This window comes from Acinonyx jubatus, chromosome D1 (genome assembly GCF_027475565.1).
Source record: "Acinonyx jubatus isolate Ajub_Pintada_27869175 chromosome D1, VMU_Ajub_asm_v1.0, whole genome shotgun sequence".
NCBI classification, from domain to species: Eukaryota; Metazoa; Chordata; class Mammalia; order Carnivora; family Felidae; genus Acinonyx; species Acinonyx jubatus.
Genome location: NC_069390.1, coordinates 30,278,883 through 30,300,140, shown reverse-complemented (window position 1 = coordinate 30,300,140; position 21,258 = coordinate 30,278,883). Strand labels below are relative to the sequence as shown.

General features: G+C 37.1%; 1 protein-coding gene and 1 long non-coding RNA gene across 3 annotated transcripts in view; one reads left to right on the top strand and one right to left on the bottom strand.

The window, feature by feature from the left end:
- Window positions 1–1,834, bottom strand: part of LOC113603426 (uncharacterized) — a 193,770-nt gene extending 191,936 nt beyond the window's left edge. For both annotated transcript variants that reach the window (XR_008290414.1, XR_003425009.2), the window contains exon 1: window positions 1,696–1,834. This is a non-coding gene — a long non-coding RNA (uncharacterized LOC113603426). The remainder of the gene's footprint in view (window positions 1–1,695) is intronic.
- ARL14EP (ADP ribosylation factor like GTPase 14 effector protein) lies at window positions 1,792–17,401 on the top strand. Its single transcript, XM_015066896.3, has 4 exons — window positions 1,792–1,931; window positions 11,471–11,970; window positions 13,592–13,719; window positions 14,783–17,401. The coding sequence occupies exons 2-4, from the start codon at window positions 11,548–11,550 to the stop codon at window positions 15,009–15,011; spliced, it is 780 nt and encodes a 259-aa protein (XP_014922382.1). The 5' UTR covers window positions 1,792–1,931; window positions 11,471–11,547; the 3' UTR covers window positions 15,012–17,401.
- Window positions 17,402–21,258: the final 3,857 nt, after the last annotated feature.

The window sequence follows — 21,258 nt, the reverse complement described above, 5'->3', positions numbered from 1 at the left end:
TGTTAAATATACATAGTAAGTTAGTAAACTATAAGGCATGCCAAAGCTAAATAAAAAATATGATGGAAGAGGGTCATTTATAGTCAAACAGGGATGGAAAAACTAAGGTATGAATAACTCTGCCATCTCTGGGACGAAAGCTTCGTCAGCCCTAAATTAGCTACCCACAAGTGACACCTAGTATAGTCTCATATGTGCTCTATCCAAGAAATGCAAATAAAACCAGCGCCTGTTCATCAAGCTAATTAGTAGGCTCTGGCTGTGGCCAGGCCTGTTTCCTTATATCTATCCAACAGAGTAGATGTGTGTCATTGGCCCAAAGCACTTTCTGCCTGTAGGCCTTCTTGCTATAACCCCATCTCTAGTTCTCATAAGCGTATCATCAGTGGAAAAGGCAGATGTGGCAGATAGAACATACGAACATCGCATAACTCAAGATTCAGGTGATGTCATCCTTCTACATGTTTACACCCCATCCTAAGTGTGTCAACTCCAACTCTTTCCCCTGCCTGGGTATTTAAGTTAATTTAATAAACCATGTTTTTCAAGTATCTTAATGTGGTCTGTGAGCCTTCTGTTTCATTACCATTAGGATGGCTTAATTAGTAGTGTACTTGGAGGTCACGAGTGCATCAAGTTAGTTTTCTACACAACAGCTCAATTCAAGCATTAATCTCTACTGAATGCCCCTGCTTTCATGTATCTCATTATATCCTGTTCATATCCTTGTGTTTCTATCATGGTGTTTATCACACCACACTGTGATTAACTGTTTACTCCTCTGTCACTAGGCTGTGAGTTCTTTTAAAGTAGAGATAAATTTTATTCTTTTTGTCTCATTATTCCTTAGCAAAGCACCAAAGTAACAAAAGAACTATTGAATGCGACCTCTTGCAGACACAGCTGAGGGGATTATCTCTTGCTTTTTGCCTTTCTCCCATTCCCTAGTTCTAAGATTGACCCAGCCTGGTTGCAGAGCAGGCAAAAAAAAAAAAAAAAAAAAAAAAAAAAGTGGTAGGAAGGGCCATAGGCTCACTGCAAAAAACAATTTACAGTAGGTGTGTTTTGTATCACAAACAAGCTGGGGCCTTGGTGGACCTTATCTTCTTTCCCGGTCTCACATTTTTCACTTGGGTGGTCAAAAAAACAATAGTTTGGGTGCTTTCCTTCCTCCTATCCCCACCTGAAAATGGTTGAAGGCTGAGTCTTCAGTCTAAGGGATCACAATCTCTCAAAGATTCTAGATGAATAATACCCACTCCAAAAACTGAGCGCCTAAACTGTGGCAAACAATAGGGATACAAGAAATAAACTGTTTTCTTCCCTCAGAAAATTTACAAGCATCTTCCTGGAGACTACATTTTACTCCAAGTAATAAACATAGCTATTTCTATTGTTTGTAATTTAAAAAGATGCATTTTGCAATATATTTCGTTTGAACAAAAATCACACAAAACGTGAGACTATAAATAAAGGGTCTGTTCGTGACGTTCTTGTAACTCATTCACTTCTCCAGGGATTAAGAGGAATGGGGTGCAAAAATTTGGCCTCACGCACAGGCATAGAATTTGCGAACACAATCCAAGTCAGCGGAACCTGTATCTCCCAAGAAATAGCCCCAGGGAGCTCCCAATTCCCTAACCTCACAAAACAAACGCAAAACCGAGACGACTCCTGAAGCAACCATCGCCTCACCTTGCATATTCCGCCAATTAACACCGCCCAGCCCATTCCGCGCGGGAGGCGGGCCAGGCTCGGATCCGCTCTAGGCTTCTATCGGGCGTCGCTTTATGGTAGCGCTGAGCCTCTCTAGCCCTTGCCAGCCGTCCTCTCAGTGGTAGGACGGGGAAGAGAGGAAGAGCTGGCCGCCAAGTCGGCTCTACGTGAAAGCGGGTGCAGCACAACCTCGGCCGGGGAGAGCTCGAGCTAAGGTGGAAGGGGCCCGGGGGAGGCTCTGGGAAGGGCGGGAGTGAGGGGACGGGTCCTTGGGTGGGAGGGGGGCCCGGGCCGGTTCACGGAAGTCCCTAAGGAGAGGTGGGAGAGGAGGCCCCGACACATGAAAGGGATTTCAGCTTCCGGCTTGGGCCTCCTGCAGCAGGCTACGCTGCTGTGGCTCCGACTCCCCCAGTTCTTCTGCGGCCCCTTGTGTCAGGGCCCAGCATAGTTTCCGGCGCATCTGTCTCCTCCGCGGGTTGTCGCCCCTTTTCGGGAGACCTGGAGCCCTCAAAGCTATGATTTAGGCTTATACTATGTACATGAGGGATATTATGGCCCTGAATCTCGTCCACATCCTGTATCGCTGCCTGTTCGTTTTCATTTTTTAATGAGCATCCTCCCAGCCCTAGCTGATTGAGGCTGGAGGCCGATCAGTATTCATTTTTCCATCCCAGTAGCATGAACTTAGGAAGTGTTCATTGGATGTATTTGGTAGCTTGACACATGATGTGACTGTCACCTAGGGGCGTTATGCATGTGACCATCATGCTGTTGGAGTGGGAATAATTGCAGCATCCTGGGGACCTAGTCACCCTGATTTGGAGAGATCCATCCTTCTTGATGTGACATGTGACAGTTTCTGAACATGGAACATGTATTCAAAAGACGTTAAGTGATTACTTAGTGCCAGTATTATGCTAAAGAAGCTACAACTGTAAACAGGAACTGGTTCATTCCTTGTCCTCACAGATCTAATATATTATTGAAAAACTAACAACAACAACATAAAAAAAAAAAAAAAAAAAAAACCCTGTGATTGCTATGAAAAGGGAAGTCCCTGATGTTCCTCTTTTGCCTTTGGGTGATGCAGAAAATAAAAACATAATGCTCCTGCCTTCCAACAGCTGAGAATAGAGAAAAAGTTTTATTGCACCATGAGATTGCTCTGCAGACACAGAGGAAGAAGGACCTATAATAATAGTACTTGGGTAAGGCACACCAGATAGGTTTAGACACTGGTACTGCCCTGAAGGATAAGTTAGCATTGCCTGGCACAGAAAGGGCCATTGGCTTTCCAAGCAGGAGTCATAAAGTGTAAAAGAACTTTGCAGGCAGTGTCATTTGGCCTGGAGTATGTGGCATTTGAACAAGTCATGCCATGGTAGAGAGTCCAGACTCTTATCTTCTAGGAAGAGATGAAAGTATTTTCAACAGAATGATTCAGAGTTCAGTTTCACAATCACCTACTCAACAACTGGAGTGTTAAGTATTTTTTGACAATTTGGGCCACATCCAGAATCAGGTAGAACCAAGAGCTTTATTTACTCTTCTTGGTCTAGAAGCAGTCTCTCCATTGCTGAAATCCCACTTCAGTTTTCTTTGGCCTTTAAGGGCTAGAAGACTAGAGACAAATTGCGAATGGGATTTGGAAGCCTGAAGGTTTGCTAAATTGTTCCAAAAATGATCTGAAACTATACTAGACAAAGCAATAAGAAAATCTGAGGGGAAAATGTTAGATAAACCTAGAATAAATCATTAGGACCTAATTAAGAGATTCTTCATATAAAAGTAAAATTAATTTTTGTGGGGTTTTTTTGGTTTTATTCATTCAGCAAGAACTTGAATGTTATTACAGGCTCTGTGCTAGGCTTGGTAACTGGAGCTCTAAGCCTCAGTTTCTTCACCTGTAAATGGGGATGATAGTATTTATCTCACTGTTGTAAAGATTAACAAGATGATGTTTGTGCTTGGTGCTATACCTCACACTTAGTAACTACAGGCACCAAATATTTTAAGTGATACTTTGACTATATTTTGGTTTTAACTTCTCTTTATCTTTTTTTTTATTGGGCCTGAGTCTTAAGACTCAGGAAAGCTTGCTGGAGTCATTTCCTTGTGTGAGCTCACTCAGCTGTATTTAACCTGCCTATTGTAGAGATTTGTAATGGATAGCAAGTGATAATGCTTAAAAGCTTATTCCATAGAATCTAAATATATATATATGTATAAATTTTAAATAAATCTTTTTTAAAAATCAACTCATAGATAAACAGAATAGATTAGTGGTTGCCAGAGGTAGGGGGTTGGCAAAATGGGAGAAGGGGGTCAAAAGGTACAAACTTCCAGGTATAAAATAAATAAATAAGTAATGGGGATTGATGTACGGCATGGTGACTATAGTTAACAACACTGTATTGCATATTGGAAAGTTGCTTAGGAAGTAAATCTTAAAAGTACTCACAAGAAAAAAAGTGTAACTGTGTGGTGATAGATGTTAACTAGACTTACTGTGGTGGTCTTTCACAATATGTGCAAAATATCAGACCTTTACCTTGTACACCTGAAACCAATAATGTTATATGTAAATTATACCTCAATTTAAGAAAAAAAAACTTGTTTTTTGAGCTTGCAGTGTTCAAATCATATGATCATACAAGGAGAAAATAATTTTGTTTACTACCTAAGGTGGTAGAAGGGGTCTAATCTGTTCTACACTTATTTCATTGTTTCTTGACTCTTCTAGTATTGCTGTTAAGAATATTAAATGTTAATTTTAGAATCACAAAACATACTATATTTAGGCACTGAATAAAGTGTTGGCAACCCTAAAGCAACAGAAAGTCCAAAATGCAGAAAGTTTTTGGGGATTTTTCAAATAAAAAAAAAATCCAGAGTTAGTAAAGAGAGACTTTATTTGAAAGGTATGACAATAGGGGAAAAGGAACTATTGCAGTAGAGAGAATTCTCCAACCAAAAGATCTACCAGCATCTCCAGGGAGGAGTAAGCTGATGCTACAACAGATCTCCTTGATCCAAAGTTCAGGGACCTGGGGGAAGAAGAGAAACTTAAAATATGACTAACAAACATTTTTGTTCTGACTGGTCAGTTTTAACATGCAGTTAAGATTCACAGATTTGTAAATGAGGCAAAGATTGGGAGTTTGGACGACCTTTGTCCTAGTCTCAGGTAGACAAGGGGGTATCCTCAGAGTCTTATAGAAGCCATAAAGAGAGTAGTGGGAGGATTTCCTTAACCATGACTCTTGAAGAACCAGAAACACAGGCCTCAGGTAAAATTCAACTTCTCAAAAGGCTATTTGAAATGGAAAATGAGTGTACAAATAAAATTCATCCAAACCTCTCTACAGGAAGGCCTTAGGAGACCCATTGATCCTTCAGGAATTAACTGTTAGTATTTGTAAATCCTACATCACAAAGTACAGTTTAAAAATATTTGAAGACCTGGATCTCATTTGTATCAGAGTGAAATCTTACCAAAAGGTAGGGGAAAAGAACTGAATTAATCAGGCCTAAATGAACACATTTAGGGTTTTTTGTTTGTTTTTGGTTTTCATCTTATCCGATTAAAAACAGGACTTTTTCGGGCACCTAGGTGGCTCAGTCAGTTAAGCATCGGACTCTTGATTTCAGCTCAGGTCATGATCTCACCGTTCATGGGTTTGAGCCCCGCACTGGGCTCTGCGCTAATGGTGAGGAGCCTACTTGGAATTCTGTCTCTCCCTCTCTCTGCCCCTCCCCCAGTTGTGTTCTCTCTCTCTCTCTCTCTCTCTCTCTCTCTCTCTCTCTCAAAATAAAGTTTAAAAAAATTAAAGTGAAAAATAAAAGCAAGACTTTTTTTTTCCTTTCAAGAGGCATAGTAGGTATACTGTTTAAAATGATTGACTGGAGGTAATTAATCTCTCACTACGTTTAAAAGAATTTTCCACCAAAAAAGGAGGTGGAAGTAAAATCATGACTGTTACACAGATATAAAATTATAAACACATGATTTTTGTTTACATTATTAATGAGGGAACTATGTTGTAACCAATTCACATGACAAAAGAACAGACATATTTATTGATCAGGACTATTGAAATGAGCAAATGGAGGCAAACGGTCTTCCACAGTGGGCCAAGCAGTCCATTGAGCCACCATTAGACAGAATTTACAAGACTATAGACAAGAATTGGATTTGCATTGCTATCCATTATCCATTATCTACAGTTGTCAGTTGAAAAATAGCTGAAAGGCAGTGGAAGACACAGAATGTGAAAACCCAGATCTCTGTGCTTTCAATAATGCATATATTTCTCATATATATATCGGTTTTATCAAATTTATGACTCAACTCCCCTCATAGTCTTCCTTAAATGTTAGACTTCCTGAAAGATAAGTTCATGTTTGGGTGTGTATCTTCCTTTTTTTTTTTTTTTTTAATATGCTTTATAAATATGGAAGATGCTTGGTTAATATTCTTTTAATTGAATTACCTGAAGCAGTGGATCTGGATCTCAAAGTAGTATGCTTACATGTCACCTGGGGGTCTTTTGGTGTTTTGTTTGTTTGTTTGTTTTAGTATAGATTCTGATTCAGTAGGTCTAGGGTCCTTACTGAGATTCCTCTTTTCTAATTCGTTCCCAGCTGATGCCAGTACCGGTTCGGAGACAGTAAATAATAGTGCATTTCTGACTATGTTAATTAAGGAAGGTGTTCGATTAATCGTTACTGGAGAACATTACATCATGCTGTAGGTAAAGGGAGCAACATGGAGCTACTGGACTGTCACTGGAAGAAAAGAATAAATATGATTTGTGGGCCACATTGCCAGAACATAGACCAAAACGAGCAAAAGAAACAGTTGCTGGGAAATAGATGAAAGAGCTGTACAGCAGAACTTTAGCTTAGGGAGGAAAGACAGAAATAAAGACATTGGGTACTACAACAGGGGAGGACCAGCTAGAGGCTGTAATTTTTAGAAGACAGGCAATAACCACTTAAGGTCACGGCCGAAATTTTGTGCTCCTTGAGTTAGCCTGACTTTTCTTTAGCAATACATGAAAAAACTGCCTAATTGTAGATCAGGAAGGTAACTTATGTAAGACTTCAAGCAGTAAAACTTTACTGACACAGGTGTATACACTTTTACCTTGACAGTTTTCATTTTTTTTTTTTAATGTTTATTTTTTTGAGAGAGAGAGAGACAGCATGAGCAGGGGAGGGGCAGAGAGAGAGGGAGATACAGAATCCAAAGCAGCCTCCAGACTCTGAGCTGTCAGCACAGAGCCCAACATGGGGCTCAAACTCTTGAACCATGAGATCATGACCTGAGCCAAAGTTGGACACCTAACCAACTGAGTCATCCAGGTGCCCCTACCATGACAGTTTTAAATGAGTGGTACAGTTGTGCCATTGAGTTTTAATCAGTGTATAAAATTTATTTTTTTACCGTGACTTGCAGTTTATCTTCTATCTGATAGGCCGTTTTAATTTTAAACTGAGCATGTCCTATAATTTGTTCATGGGAAGTTCATCTTTCTTTTAGCAACAAGTGAGAAATGGTGCATAATGTGAAGCTGGTACCAAAGAAACATTTCTACTTCCAGGAAGATGCAAAAAATGAGGTTGCCAAATTTAACAAATAAAAATACAGCATGCCCAGTTAAATTTGAATTTCAGACAAACACCAAATTACTTTTTAGCGATATTTGGGATATACTTAAAATATATGTACGTTATCTAGAATTCATGTTTAATTGGCCAGTCTAATAGTACATATACCCTAACAGTGACACCAGAGGGATAGCTGCTTAGAAAATGGTATTGCACAGCAGTGTAATTCCTGCAAGTGTTCCTCCAAAAATTATAGTACTCAAAAGTGTGCCAAAAGCTCAAAATAGTTGGAAGCACCTGTTTACCAGTAGAGGATGTTTTCAGGGACTGAGAGGGTCATGGCTACATTGAATTAAAAACACATTTAAGTCTGTGCTTTCCAACTAAGAGTTCAGGTTCATAGTAGTTTAAGATTAATAAAAGAATTTATGGTATTGTGGAATTTCCAAGCAAATACTTAGAAAAAGGTGGGGCTGCCTGGGTGACTCGGTGGGTTAAGCATCCTACTTTGTTTGGCTCAGGTCATGATCTCATGGTTGGTGACTTTGAGCCCCATGTCAGGCTCTGCGCTGATAGCATGGAGCCTGCTTCAGATTTCCCCCCCACCTTTCTCTCTCTCTCTCTCTCTGCTCCTGCCCTGCTTGTGCATTTTCTGTCTCTCTCTCAAAATGAATAATAAACATTAAAAAGTGGTTTAATATGAGTTAATCATATTTCCAAGTTTCCGAGAGAGATCATTTAGAAATAAGTACGCTGGCACAACTAGCAGTCCTGCTAATAAAGTCTAGGGAACCATGTTGTAATTTAGAAAAGATAAAAGGAAAGTAAAGGAACAGATGCCCCAGTAGCCAAGGAAAAGAATTCCCTAGTGGGCAAAAATGTATTAATTCTGTAGACAGAATTTCCAAAATGAATTTTCTAAGTCACAGGATGGTTTTCCTGTCAAATACGGTTAGGGTGAGGCAAGTGTTTGCTAAGAAATAATTTTATGTTCGAAAAATCACCGATTAGTGGCTACAGATTGGGTATAGTACCTACAAATATAAAGAATCGAGCATTAATAAGACATTAAACAATAGCAGTTTCCATAATGTGTGGGTCAAGTTTTTTTCTTTGTTTTGACTGTTAAGAAAGTTCAGAGCCAGATTTGTGTCCCATATCTCTTAAAGTACAGTACAGCATAGTTTGTAGTTTTATAATCATAGCTCTGGCTTCCTCTTTTCCACTCCTTAATTTATTTTAATCCACATTTCTGTTAAAAGAAATCTGCTTGTATAATACAAGTCATTTTGTCTGATATAATTGGTACCATTACTTGGAAGTTAAATTTTAAAAGTTGGTTAAAATAGGATAAAAAATATATAAACATGCTCCACCTTAACTAGCTTTTAAAAACATAAGTTAAAATGTTCAGTGACATTTTGAACTGTAAATTGTATTCTATTTTTTAACTTTTTAAATTTAGTATTTTAACTGAAAACAGATGCATAGTCACCATTTTTTGTTAACATGAGACCAGAGTCCTCTTTGTATATGGTGTTTTCTTTGCATATGGTTTCTTTGTATATGGTTTTTCTCTACAGAAAACATGGCAAAGTAAGCTTTCTAACGATTTTTTTTTTTTTTTTGGAGCAAAATTTATAAAAGCACTTGCAAAACTGCAGGATCCTAGATTTTTCAGCACTCTGCCACCATCCAGATTTCAGTGATTCACATAAATGTTTTTTAATGTTTTTACTTTTTTAAATATTATTTATTTTTGAGAGAGAAAAAGAGTGCACAAGCTGGAGAGGGGCAGAGAGAGAGGGAAAGAGAGGATCCGAAGCAGTCTCCACTGTCAGCACAGATCCCAATGCAGGACTCCAACTCACCAACTCTGAGATCATGACCCAGGCTGAAGTCAGATGCCCCATTGACTAAGCCACCCAGGCGCCCCTCACATATATTTTTCCTAGTGACTTGTATTTGTTGAATTTTTTCTTAAGAATTCAACTAAGGTTTTGTATTTGCTTTGAAAAATATTTATGAAATTTTCAAATAGTACAGAAAATGAAGCATGTGTGTAAATGCCACCAAGTTTTATATTCCATAAATACCTTTAAAAAAGTTCCTTCCTCCTTAGAAGTATGTATACCACAAATTTGTATTTCTTTTTGTTTTTTTTTAATTCTTTATACTTAGAGAAAGCCCGCACATTTGGACGTGTGCCCAGGGGAAGGGTAGAGAGAGAGAGGAGGAGGGAGAATCCCAAGCAGGCTCTGCCCTATCAGCACAGAGCCCAATGTGGGGCTCCATCTCATGAACTTTGGATCAAGACCTGAGCTGAAATCAAGAGTCGCAGATTGTTTAACCCACTGAGCCACCAAAGTGCCCCAAATTTGGCATTTCTTAATCTGATATATATATTTTATCATGATTCATATTTTATCTATAAACCATGTACACTCTTTTTTGTGTGTTTAAAATTTTAAATAAATGGTATGTGTTCTTTTACAACTTTTTCACCTAAGATTGTCCTTGAGATTTATCTATGTTGATTCATAGAATTCCTGTAGGTTAGTCATCTTACCTGACCTGTAGGAGTCCCTGTTGAGTAACTCACGGTGTCTCATTCTTAAAATTAGGTTCTTTCCAACTTTTCACTGTCAAAGACAATAAATGCTCAAAGTCCTTGTGCTCATGTGGGACATAGATTTTTCTGGCATGGACATCTAGAGCTGAAAGTGCAAGGTCCTGGGATGTGGACTTCTTTAATTTTGCCAGAAATCGCCAAAAATGCTCTAAAGCCATTGCAGTTTACATTTCTACCAGTGTATAAGGAGCATGTAAGAGTTGGCCACAATTTAACCAGCACCAGGTTATCAGATTTTAAAATTTTGCCATGCAAATGTTTGAGACATGGTATGTAATTTGCTTTTTTTTTTTTTTTTGACAGCAGTAAAGGCTGTACATCTTTGCATGCATTTCTTGGCTATTTTGTTCTCTTCCTCTGTGAATTGCCTATCTGTATTTTTTTAGTTTTCTAATGGGTTCCTTGTCATTTTCTAATTGATTTATAGAAGTCAGGATATGTTGTTGTTTTTTTGTATATTTGGGATAATAATCCTAACCATACCTTTCAAGTGTGGCTGTTTTTCCTCCTTTAGAGTTATAAGGAAATGTTTAATTTTGATGTATAATCAGATATATCCATCTTTTCCTTTGGTATGTGCTTTCTTGTTTGAGAAATTCTTCTCCCAATGTCACAAAGTCTTCTATGCTTGCTTGCTTGCTTGCTTTAAATGTTTACTTATTTATTTTTGAGAGAGACAGGGAACGTGAGGGGGGGAGGGGAGGGGAAAGACAGAGGGAGAGGGAGAATCCCAAGATTGTGAAAGCATTACCTGAGCCAAAACCAAGAGCTGGACACTTAACCCACTGAGCCATCCGGGCACCCCGTCTATGTTTTCTTTTAAACATTTGTATAGTTTTTCTTTTCTTGTTTGATTATTTAATCCATCAGGAATTGATTTTTGTTTGTGAGAAAGAGATCTTAGTCTATTTCCATGTGGTTATCTGGTTATCCCTAATATTTTAATATTTTCCCCATTAAGGTGTAATACCCTATAACACTGATTATATAAAATCATGTGTCATATGTCACACCAAACCCTTATCGTTTCATGGATCTATTTGTCTATACTGTACTGCTACCACAGATTTAATTATAATAGCTTTATAGCAAATAAATATGCCACTTTGTTTTCCTTCAAGACTATCTTGACTGTCTTGGATTTTTAGTCTTCCAAATAAACCAAATGCTAAATTCCAAGGTGGAATGAGTGGAATACCTACTGGGATTTTTATTGGAATAGTATTGAATTTATAGATAAATTCCTGGAGAATTTATATACTTTGGTCAGAGTTCCCATGATTAATTTCTACATTCATTTAGGATAACTTTTTTGTCTGTTTCATAACTTTCTCCATAAAAGTCCTGCATATCTGATGTTTATTGTAGGCTTTTGGTAAATGCCATTCTATTCCTCACTTATGAAGAGTTTCTTTCTTTTAAATAGGTGTTGAATTTCAGCAAATGCTTTTTCAGTTTCCCAGATAAAAAGTTTGCAGCACAAATCTGACTCTTCAATTTTTTCTCTAGGGCAATCAGCACATGACCTACTTGAGAGAGATCTGTAGACAAAATCTAACAAGGGAAATTTGCTAGAATCAAGAGTGATGGATCCATGTTCAGTTGGAGTCCAACTCCGTACCACGAATGAGTGCCATAAAACCTACTATACTCGTCACACGGGTTTCAAGACTTTGCAAGAACTGTCATCAAATGATATGCTTTTACTTCAACTTAGAACTGGAATGACACTTTCTGGGAACAATACCATTTGCTTCCATCATGCGAAAATTTACATTGACAGATTTGAGGATTTGCAGAAGTCATGTTGTGACCCATTTAACATACACAAAAAACTAGCCAAAAAAAATTTGCATGTAATTGACTTAGATGATGCCACTTTTCTGAGTGCAAAATTTGGAAGACAGCTTGTACCTGGGTGGAAGCTTTGTCCAAAATGTACACAGATAATCAATGGAAGTGTGGATGTTGATTCTGAAGATCGGCAGAGAAGAAAACCTGATTCAGATGTGTGTATGGCAGCCATTTTTGTCTCCTGTGTTACTTCTACAGTGTGGGGTTTTGTTGAACTATAAAGAAATCATTTATATTATTATGATTCTAATTGTAAATTAAAGTTGGGGAGGTGAAAGTAAATGATTTTCTAAATATTCCCATGTACCTAGACTGGATGATAAACCAGGCTTGAGAAAGGAATAACATACTATGCCCAAGACTCAAGCTGTAACTCCTAGGGCTAAGATGTCAGGAGTGGCTTTTAGAACATTCTGGTAAAGCCAGGATCTAGTTATTATCTTAGCTTCTTTACCAATACCAAAATAACTCAATGGGACATGCCAACCAGTGAGGATCTGTATAGCACAATGAATTCCCCTTGAAAATTACTGCTTTAAAACGAACACCAGAAAAATCACTTCCAATAATTGTTTCTTCAACCTTTCTTTCTTCTTTGGCGTTAATACTGTTCTTTGGATTTCTTTTGCTTTTAGCTCTGAATTCTTATTTGATATGATCAGGCTAATTTTAGTGCTCCCTATGGTCAAAAAGCATACATTTTTACATTGTAAATACTAAATATTTATAACTCTCCCTTATTCATATGCCTACATTCAGATTATTTAACTACATCAGAAAAAAAACCAAGATTTCATAAAGCTATCTTTGGGTGTAGAACAAAGACAAGTATATCAAAGGAGCACTTCTCAAAATTTCTATTTATAACCAATTTATAATTCTTGCTGCTGGGATATTTTTCTCAATTTCCTCCTTTTCATTATATTAATAAACCGAATTAAAAGATAATTAAAATTTTAAATTATATGTAGTACTTCCCTTTTGTTCTCCCCTCAAAGGCATATCTCCAGGACCCAGTGTTACCTTGCAGTTCATACTAGGTACTTGCACCTGTCACTATAGATGTCTTCTCCATTCCATTTATTTGTTGCTCTGTGTAATATATCACATAAACTGCTTTTTCCCCAGATAACAAACTTAAATCCTTAACCATCAAAATTTTGTTTTACCAATGCTTTTTAAAAAGATGATAATACTGTTTCAGGACTTGAAACCATTATTATCTCTCTGCTTTTAACTATGTATACAATAATAGAATCTTTTCTTAAGGACTCAAGATGATATTAGGAGCCTCAGTTTTTGTTTTTCTTTTTTGTTACATTTTTAAAGTAATCTCTACACCCAGTGTGGGCTTGAACCCACAACCTGAAATCAATAGTTGCTCGCTCCACCAACCAAGCCAGCCAGGCGCCCAGGAAACTCAGTTTTATCCCATTGGGTCGTACAGCAGGGTTTTTTTTTTTTTTTGCCTTTTCTCCCATATTGACAGAAGCCATAGCAGTTTTCAGCAGGCCTATTGCCCCTTCTAATAGGCCAGAGACTAAAATTAGGTAATGGAAATATTACAAATAAGTTAACCAGAGTTAAACTTTGAATATTGTCTAGGGCTGTGTAAATTTCATTGCACTTGGGTTCTAAAACCTTTTTCTTCTTTTTTGTGAATTCCAGACTGTCCTTCAGGTTAAGGAATAATCAGGGTTAACATTAAGTTAAATATTAATGTATTCATGGTCTGTTGTCAAGATTTGAGTTGATAATTTGTTTACCTTTATTCAGGGAAGAACTGCTAAAGCTTTGAGGTCATTGCAATTTGCAAACCCAGGAAAACAAACTGAATTTGCTCCAGAAACTGGTAAAAGAGAAAAAAGAAGGCTCACAAAAAATGCAACCGCTGGTTCTGACAGGTAGGCTGTGTGTTCCCTGAAGACCTTTGTTAGCTTGCTGCGTCTGTCTGTTATTGTTTCACATCTTTCTCTGGAGTTTTGAATTTTTTGGGTAGATATTTTAAACTGGATAATCTGCAATTAGTAGGAATCTCCAAGGGCTGCATATAAAATGAAGGCGTCCCTTTCAGCTCTAAAAATTTATTTCTAAGGAAGTGTCAATGAAGTAAACAGGTTAACATTTTTGGCATGAGAACTAAAATTCAAACATATTTAAAACAGTTTTTTGAAAAGTATTGGTATTATGTAATTGGTATATCACCCTTCTATGGGTGGCAGCTAAAAAGTAAATCTTATGAAAATTCAAGGTTGCTTTTTATTTTTTACATGTCTAAAATAGAAACAGTTATGGTATAGTCAACAGAACGAATGAGAAAAGTAAATTGTTTAGAATATGACTTTTTAAACTGAACATTTCTAAAACACAGGTTGACAAAGAAATGTTAGTGTAATCATTCAGAATTATTTTCTACATATGCCATTTATTCCATCTGTTAAGATTTTCCAATGAGTCATTTAAGTGTTTTTAGGCCAGATTTGCTCGAGTCCGTTAAAGAACAAGAAACAGATTAATTGCAGTATAAAAACCAATAGGGTAATAGAGATTGGTAACCAACAAAATGTACCATTATTAAGCAGCCATTCTTCTTTTTTGTTGTTGTTGTTGTTGTTGTTGTTGTTGTTGTTAAGGGAAGGGGAAAATATTTTCACAGAAATAATATTTTTTTGGAAATAGTTCTGGTCCATTCCTTTACTGAGTTGACTTTTAAATGGACTTCTAGAGGCATTTTCAGGCTCTTTGGATTTGTCTCAACACTTTAGAATGAGGTCTCTTCTCACACACAGTTCATTACTAGTAATTATAGAGTAGGCTTGAGTCTGGTAAGTTATGTACCAGTTTTGCAGGACTTCATCCCTAATTCAAAATATTTTACTTGCTTCCATTTTTTTTTTTACCTTTTTTTCATTTATTTAAAAATAATGTCTTTGTGAAGTGTCATTCATCTTGTGTTTTCTTTTACAGACAAGTGATACCAGCAAAGAGTAAGGTCTATGATAGCCAGGGCCTGCTGATTTTCAGTGGAATGGACCTCTGTGACTGCCTCGATGAAGACTGTTTAGGATGTTTCTATGCTTGTCCTGCCTGTGGTTCCACCAAATGCGGAGCTGAATGCCGCTGTGACCGCAAGTGGCTATATGAGCAAATCGAAATCGAAGGAGGGGAAATCATTCATAACAAACATGCTGGATAATTTGTGGTATCAAATTATGGGAAAAGATCCCATCTCTATTTCTAAAACTCTGTCACTCTCAGATGCATTCTAAAGTTGACTGCCAAATGATGACAATTTGAAAACCACCTCAGCATGCACTCATTATGCATTAGTTTTGCAGTTAGGGTGCTTTAAGATTTATTATTTGATGTCAGTTTATATGGGCTTTTACTCAGCAGTCAGCTTTAAGCCTGCCCAGGCCAATGTCAACAAGTAGGTAAAGGCAGTCCTCCATTAGCACAGTTCACATTTCAGTTCCATGGTATATACCGTGGGTAGTTACATGAAGTACAAACTTCCCTGCTGGCTCTTTGTCCCTAAGTCATTATGTAACAGATGTGCCTCCTCATCAGTGACCAGTCCATCCGTAACCTTCACTCAGACCCCTCTAGTGGTTGGTTACCGCACATCTGTCATTCAGTCCACTCCTAGACAGCAAAGCATGTGGTTGTGCTGTCTCCTTGTCACCCATGTGACATTTTCCAAAAGTGGATCATCAAAATAACTGTCCACCAAAGATAAAAGAGCAGTGAAGAAATGAAAAATGATCATGCTAGATGTGAGATATGCATTGAACGTAGATGGAGTTGTAGAAGAAATCACTTATGGGAAGGTTGATGCTGCTGTTTCTCTAGAGCCTCAGTATGCAGCTAGAGGAAGCTCGCGGGGGGGCTGCTGGGGGGAGCAATGTAAATAGGGAAATAGGCTGTGATGAAAAGCTTGAATATATCCCAGAGGAAGTGATAGTAAAAAACTTCACGTTAAAGAAAATTACAGTGATTTTACAACATTGAAAGCACAAATGAGAAAATGGTAGAAGCAGATCCAAACTTCAGTATCTGCAATGGTATAGCCTACTTTGTATCTTAAGTTAGCAAAAAAGCAGGCACTGTTCAAACCACTCTTGATTAGTTTTTTGCAATGGAATAATGCTTTAATTCTCAGTGTTTCCAATGTTTTTCAATTACAGTGTACTAAAATACCTTTTTTTTACAGTGTTTTCATTTTCCTTTACATTTCTAACAAGAGTTTTTAATATTTTGATGGGTTTTTGGAGGTCACAGAACATTTTCCCCATTGATTATTAAGGTTGCTACGAATGGTCATTTTTATGGTCCAGCACTACTGTGCAAGCCAAGGACTGTAGCTGAGAACAGTGCCTACTTCAGGAAAAATTAATTTCAATAAAACTAGGTGGTTGAGTGTTAAAACTATTTTGGAAATAATCTACATATCTAAGTGCTAAAATTCTTCTCACTACTTACCCTTAAAAAGTTTTAGCATTGTAAACCTTTCATTGTTTAGCCATACATTCTTGGTGAAAATTTGTTCCTGGTGGCAAAGATCTTACTATGTATAAAGCATGGATATTCATACAATACAGAAACAGGGATACATGGTGTCTATGTTATTAAAGTTTTATAAGGTGGTGATTAGGATCAAAAGGGCTAAAAAAAAAAAAAAGGCTTTAAGGCAGTTAGTAATGAAAAGGAAAAAAAAGTGGACAAACAGTGGTAGAGACAATATAAATTAAAGTGGAAATTGCTTGAATCTTGATGTACTGGTTCTGTATGGAATTCGTATGGGTGCTCTTTGGAGAATGAGAGTGGATGATAACTTCTCTGCTTCCTTTTTCAAGCAGCTCCCTGTCTAAAATGTTTTATCAGCTAGGGCATTGCCACTAAACTAGGTTTTTGCTTTGTTTTCCCTAAGTTGTAGTACTTTAGTTTAACCAGATAAGCTTTTAGTAGTTTCAGATACATTTTAAGTCATTTAAGTGAAATTTATGCAGCCAATTTGATTGGATTGACCAGTGGAGGTTTATTTTTATTTCTGTATACTTTGGTATCTGTTTAACAGGTTTTACTTTGATGGAATGCCATTTTGAACCATGGTATTGTCATTAAGTGATAATTGTCCACTGACCTAGTTATCAGAAGTATAATCAGTATCAAGTCTTTAATTCAGATTTCAACAGAGCACTGGCAAAAAGAATATTTTGGCTTTAAATTAGATGCTAGTTTTTTGGGTGTTTTTCTGAATTAAGGAAATATTTTGTTATAGAGGATACAGAGACTTCTAATTTTATCTGAACTTCTGGGTTCATTAGACCTTAGTTGCATTGCTACCAATGTTTTGTTTTTTTGTTTGTTGGGTTTCTTTGTTTTGTTTTGGATTGGTTTTTTTTTGGTTCTAAGTAAGTATGATTTACTATATTGCTTAAGCTTTTCAGGGGCGCCTGGGTGGCTCAGTCGGTTAAGCATCAGACTTCAGCTCAGGTCATTTGTGGGTTCCAGCCCCACCTGGAGCCTGCTTCAGATTCTGTCTCCTTTTCCCTCTGCTCCTCCCCTACTTGTGCTCTGTCTCTCTCTCAAAAAATAAACAAACATTAATAAATAAATAAATCTTAGATTTTTTTTTTGTTTAAAACAGGAATATATTTTCAACAGAATAAATGACTTTAAAATTCAAACTGTTTATATTTCAACAGTCCTTAGACTATTTCTGTGTTATTTTTCAAAAATGGTAATATTTAACTTGTTTCAGGGATAAATTTCTATAATAATTTTGCTTATATTTGTTCATTATGCCTATGTAGAAGACCAGACTTTTAGTGAGCATGCAAAATGTTTACAGAGAGAGAGGTATATCTAATTTAGTCTGCTACAATAAAAGCTGTGTTTTGGGAAAATTACGTCATGAGTTCACTTACTATTTTTTACTGTAGAATTACAGAAATACAGAATACAATGAAATAATCTGAATTCTTTTTATATTTTCCATAAGTATGGTTCATGGTGGCTAAAATTATTTTAGAATACTATTAGTCTAAAAGGCAAAAATAAAAGTGATAAGAACACTTCTGCTGTATATGGGTCCTGCTTAAGAAGTTGATGTAAGGCTATAAACATTGGTCTTACACAGTGTTGGTCACAAATGTTAAAAAGTGCATTTATATATTTGAAATAAATGGCATCCCATGTAATCTTTTTTCTATTTCTTTTATAAGCATAAGAAAATAGTTACCTTTGAAATATTATTCATGAGATTCTTATATTTTTTTAATATTATATCTATGTCTGTATAACAAGCTGTTCTACCATCTGACAGAATTCTCCAGAGAAATGCATTTGTGTCCTCTCAAGTACTCCCACGTTCAGAACCCCTGAATCTGTATCAGAGAACCTAGGTAATATGAGTGTTCCGTAAACCAAAACATGTTTTCTTTTTTTTTTTTTTTTTTTAAATGGGGATGGCTGTCTGAAGCATGGTTTAGTTTGCTATACAGTGTTATAGGTTGGTTTTGTTGGACAAAATCTGAGCAGTCAGTTCTTTGAAAGAGCTGTTGCTGCCCTGAAAAGGCAGATTCTGCTGCGGCCTCTCAGCCCCACCCCTCCTGGGTCACGTAACACTGTATGAAACCAAGGGGTCTTAAATGGACTGCACTTTGGTAATTAGAGATTTTCTGTCGACATTAGGAATACCCTTGTACAAAGTCATATGGCACTGCCTTAGTTTTTGCTGACATCTGCTGGTATCTTGATGTAAATAAACTCTGCTGCTACTAAATGCTTAATCTCTTCACTTTTAAATTAAACTGTGAACACTGGTAGTTACACTAAAGTGGAATATTTTAACCCTGGGAGTAGAATGGTTTCTCTTTGTAGCATTCTTAGGTCTCACCCAATAGTAGTCCACCAGATTTCTTTTTTCAGGAATATGAGTCAGGATATGAAAATATGCATAGGCACTTCTGGGTTTCATTTATTTATTTAAGGTTTATTTAAGTAATCTCTACACCCAGTATGGGCCTCAAACTCACTACCCTGAGATCAAGAGTTACAATGCTCTTCCGACTGAGCCAGCCAGGCACCCCTCACTTATTTTTATAAAGTGGAGAGACTTGGGGAAATAATGGTTTTTATTTACTGAAAAACCATCAAATGCTTCACTGAACACTTAGTTTGAAAAGCATAATAAACTCCTATAGAATATATACCCCAATTTATAGATTATTTGCAATGGCACAGTTGTGAGGATTGACTAATTTTACCAAGATATTCTAACTTCTAGGAGATAAAGGAGATTTACCCGGTAAAACATTATTAACTGAGTTGGATTAGTAATACTGCATCTTTAAGTGCAATTTAAAAGTATTTAATTACAGTCCTATCAGTGGCACAACTAGCCATATTAAATTTTTTCCCCTTGAAACCATGAGGGATAAATGTCTTTGTGAAACAATGATTTAAAAACTTCAATTTTCTCATTTCGTATTAATCTACAAGCAAACAAATGTTTTATTAAGGAGTTGCTATAATCTTCATCTGTGTTTTTTTTTTTTTTTTTAATGTTTATTTTTGAGAGAGAGAGATGGAGATAGAGCGTGAACAGCAGAGGGGCAGAGAGAGAGGGAGACACAGAATCCGAAGCAGGCTCCAGGCTCTGAGCTGTCAGCACAGAGCCAGATGCGGGGCTCGAACTCACAAACCATGAGATCATGACCTGAGCTGAAGTTGGTCACTTAACCGACTGAGCCACCCAGGCTCCCCCATCTGTAATTTTGAAATAAATGGACATACTGAAAGTATACTGCTTACAAACATTGCTAGGATATCCAAAACCTTCCAATAGTCCCAACTTCAACAGATAATGCATGAAAACACAAAAGTTTGGCTCATGATTTTCATTGTAAACGTGGATGATACTTTTCAAAGACACATTTTGAGGTGAGGGCACATTTTTCTTAAATAGTGTAAAAACTAGACACAGGTCAAATTGCAGGATCTTTGTCCTTTTGAGAGAACTTCATGAAGAGTATGGCCTGTAAAAGGAGACCTGAAACAATCAAAACAGAAATACTATCTCTGTTAAGTATCCCTTTGTTACCAATAATCAGTTACCAATCAGTTTGATCAACCCAAATTAAACTTTAGTTTTAATTCTGGTAGCCCAAGTTTATGATCTGGACTTCAAAGTAGTGTTTACTTACAGTTACTTTTAAAATTGAATTTGTGGGGCGCCTGGTGGCTCAGTCGGTTAAGCATCGGACTTTGGCTTAGGTCATGATCTCATGGTTCATTGAGTTTGATCCCTGCGTCAGGCTCTGTGCTAACAGCTCAGAGCCTGGAGCCTGCTTCAGATTCTGTGTCTCCCTCCCTCTCTGCTCCTCCCCTGCTCATGCTCTGTTGTGCTCTCTTAAAAACTAAACATTACAATTTTTTAATTCAATTTGTTATTTGGTGGCATAAGCTAAAGTAATAGTGGCAATCCCAGTACCATATAAATGGGTTCTACAAAGATCTGGGTGAAGTACAAATTTAATTTTGGCATTAAGAGGTAAAATGATTCAGAGACATTCAGTGAACTGTGGCATCATTAAGGTTTGTAAATAACAAACTCATGTCTACCCCAAAGGGGAAGCCTTTCGTTTTGGATTGGACTTTCCTGTATTTCAGTTCAGCTTAGTATAGAGAAATCAGATCAGTTATTAAAAGAGAACCTGGAGGGCCAATCTGATGTGCTGGAGAAAACTATCACTTGAGCTTTTTTTTTTTTTTCCTTTTTGGTAAATAAGGTTTTAGAAAATACCAATAAACTTTAGTCGTTTATGCCTTAGTGAAGGAGACTGCAAAGAGCATTTCTGCATAAAATATAGGCCCTACAAACTGGTGCGTGCAAATAAGATTATTTTCCAAAATACTACGGCTCATGGCATTTCTAAATTTGGTCACAAAAAGACTTCCCTATAGCAAATATTGAAAGGAAAACATTCCCTAAGTTTGTCAGTAAAAGTTTCCAACTCATCTCCAAAGAGTTATAGTTGAATGCTTACTTTGTCCTTGATACCTTTTTTTGTCAAAGAACTACACATAGATTTAAGAGAGAACAGCTAAACATCCCTGACAGACCAAGCTTTCCACTGTGTGACATAACCCACAAACTCATGTTAGGAGGATCCTCAGACCTTTTAAGAGAAATGGCCCTAGGAGATTCTTACTCCGCATTTTGCTTTCCCCTGTTCCCAACTGGTTGGGCTTCGTAAGAGACCTGACCCAAGGAAAGCCAGTTAGGCTAGCAAAGCTTACGCGTTGGGCAAATATTAAAGGAAACATCACCAAGTGATGAAAGAGATTAACTGAGCCTATCAGATTATTTCAGAAATAAAATTTGTTTTAATGTTTATTTACTTTTGAGAGAAAGAGTGTGAGCAGGGGAGGAGCAA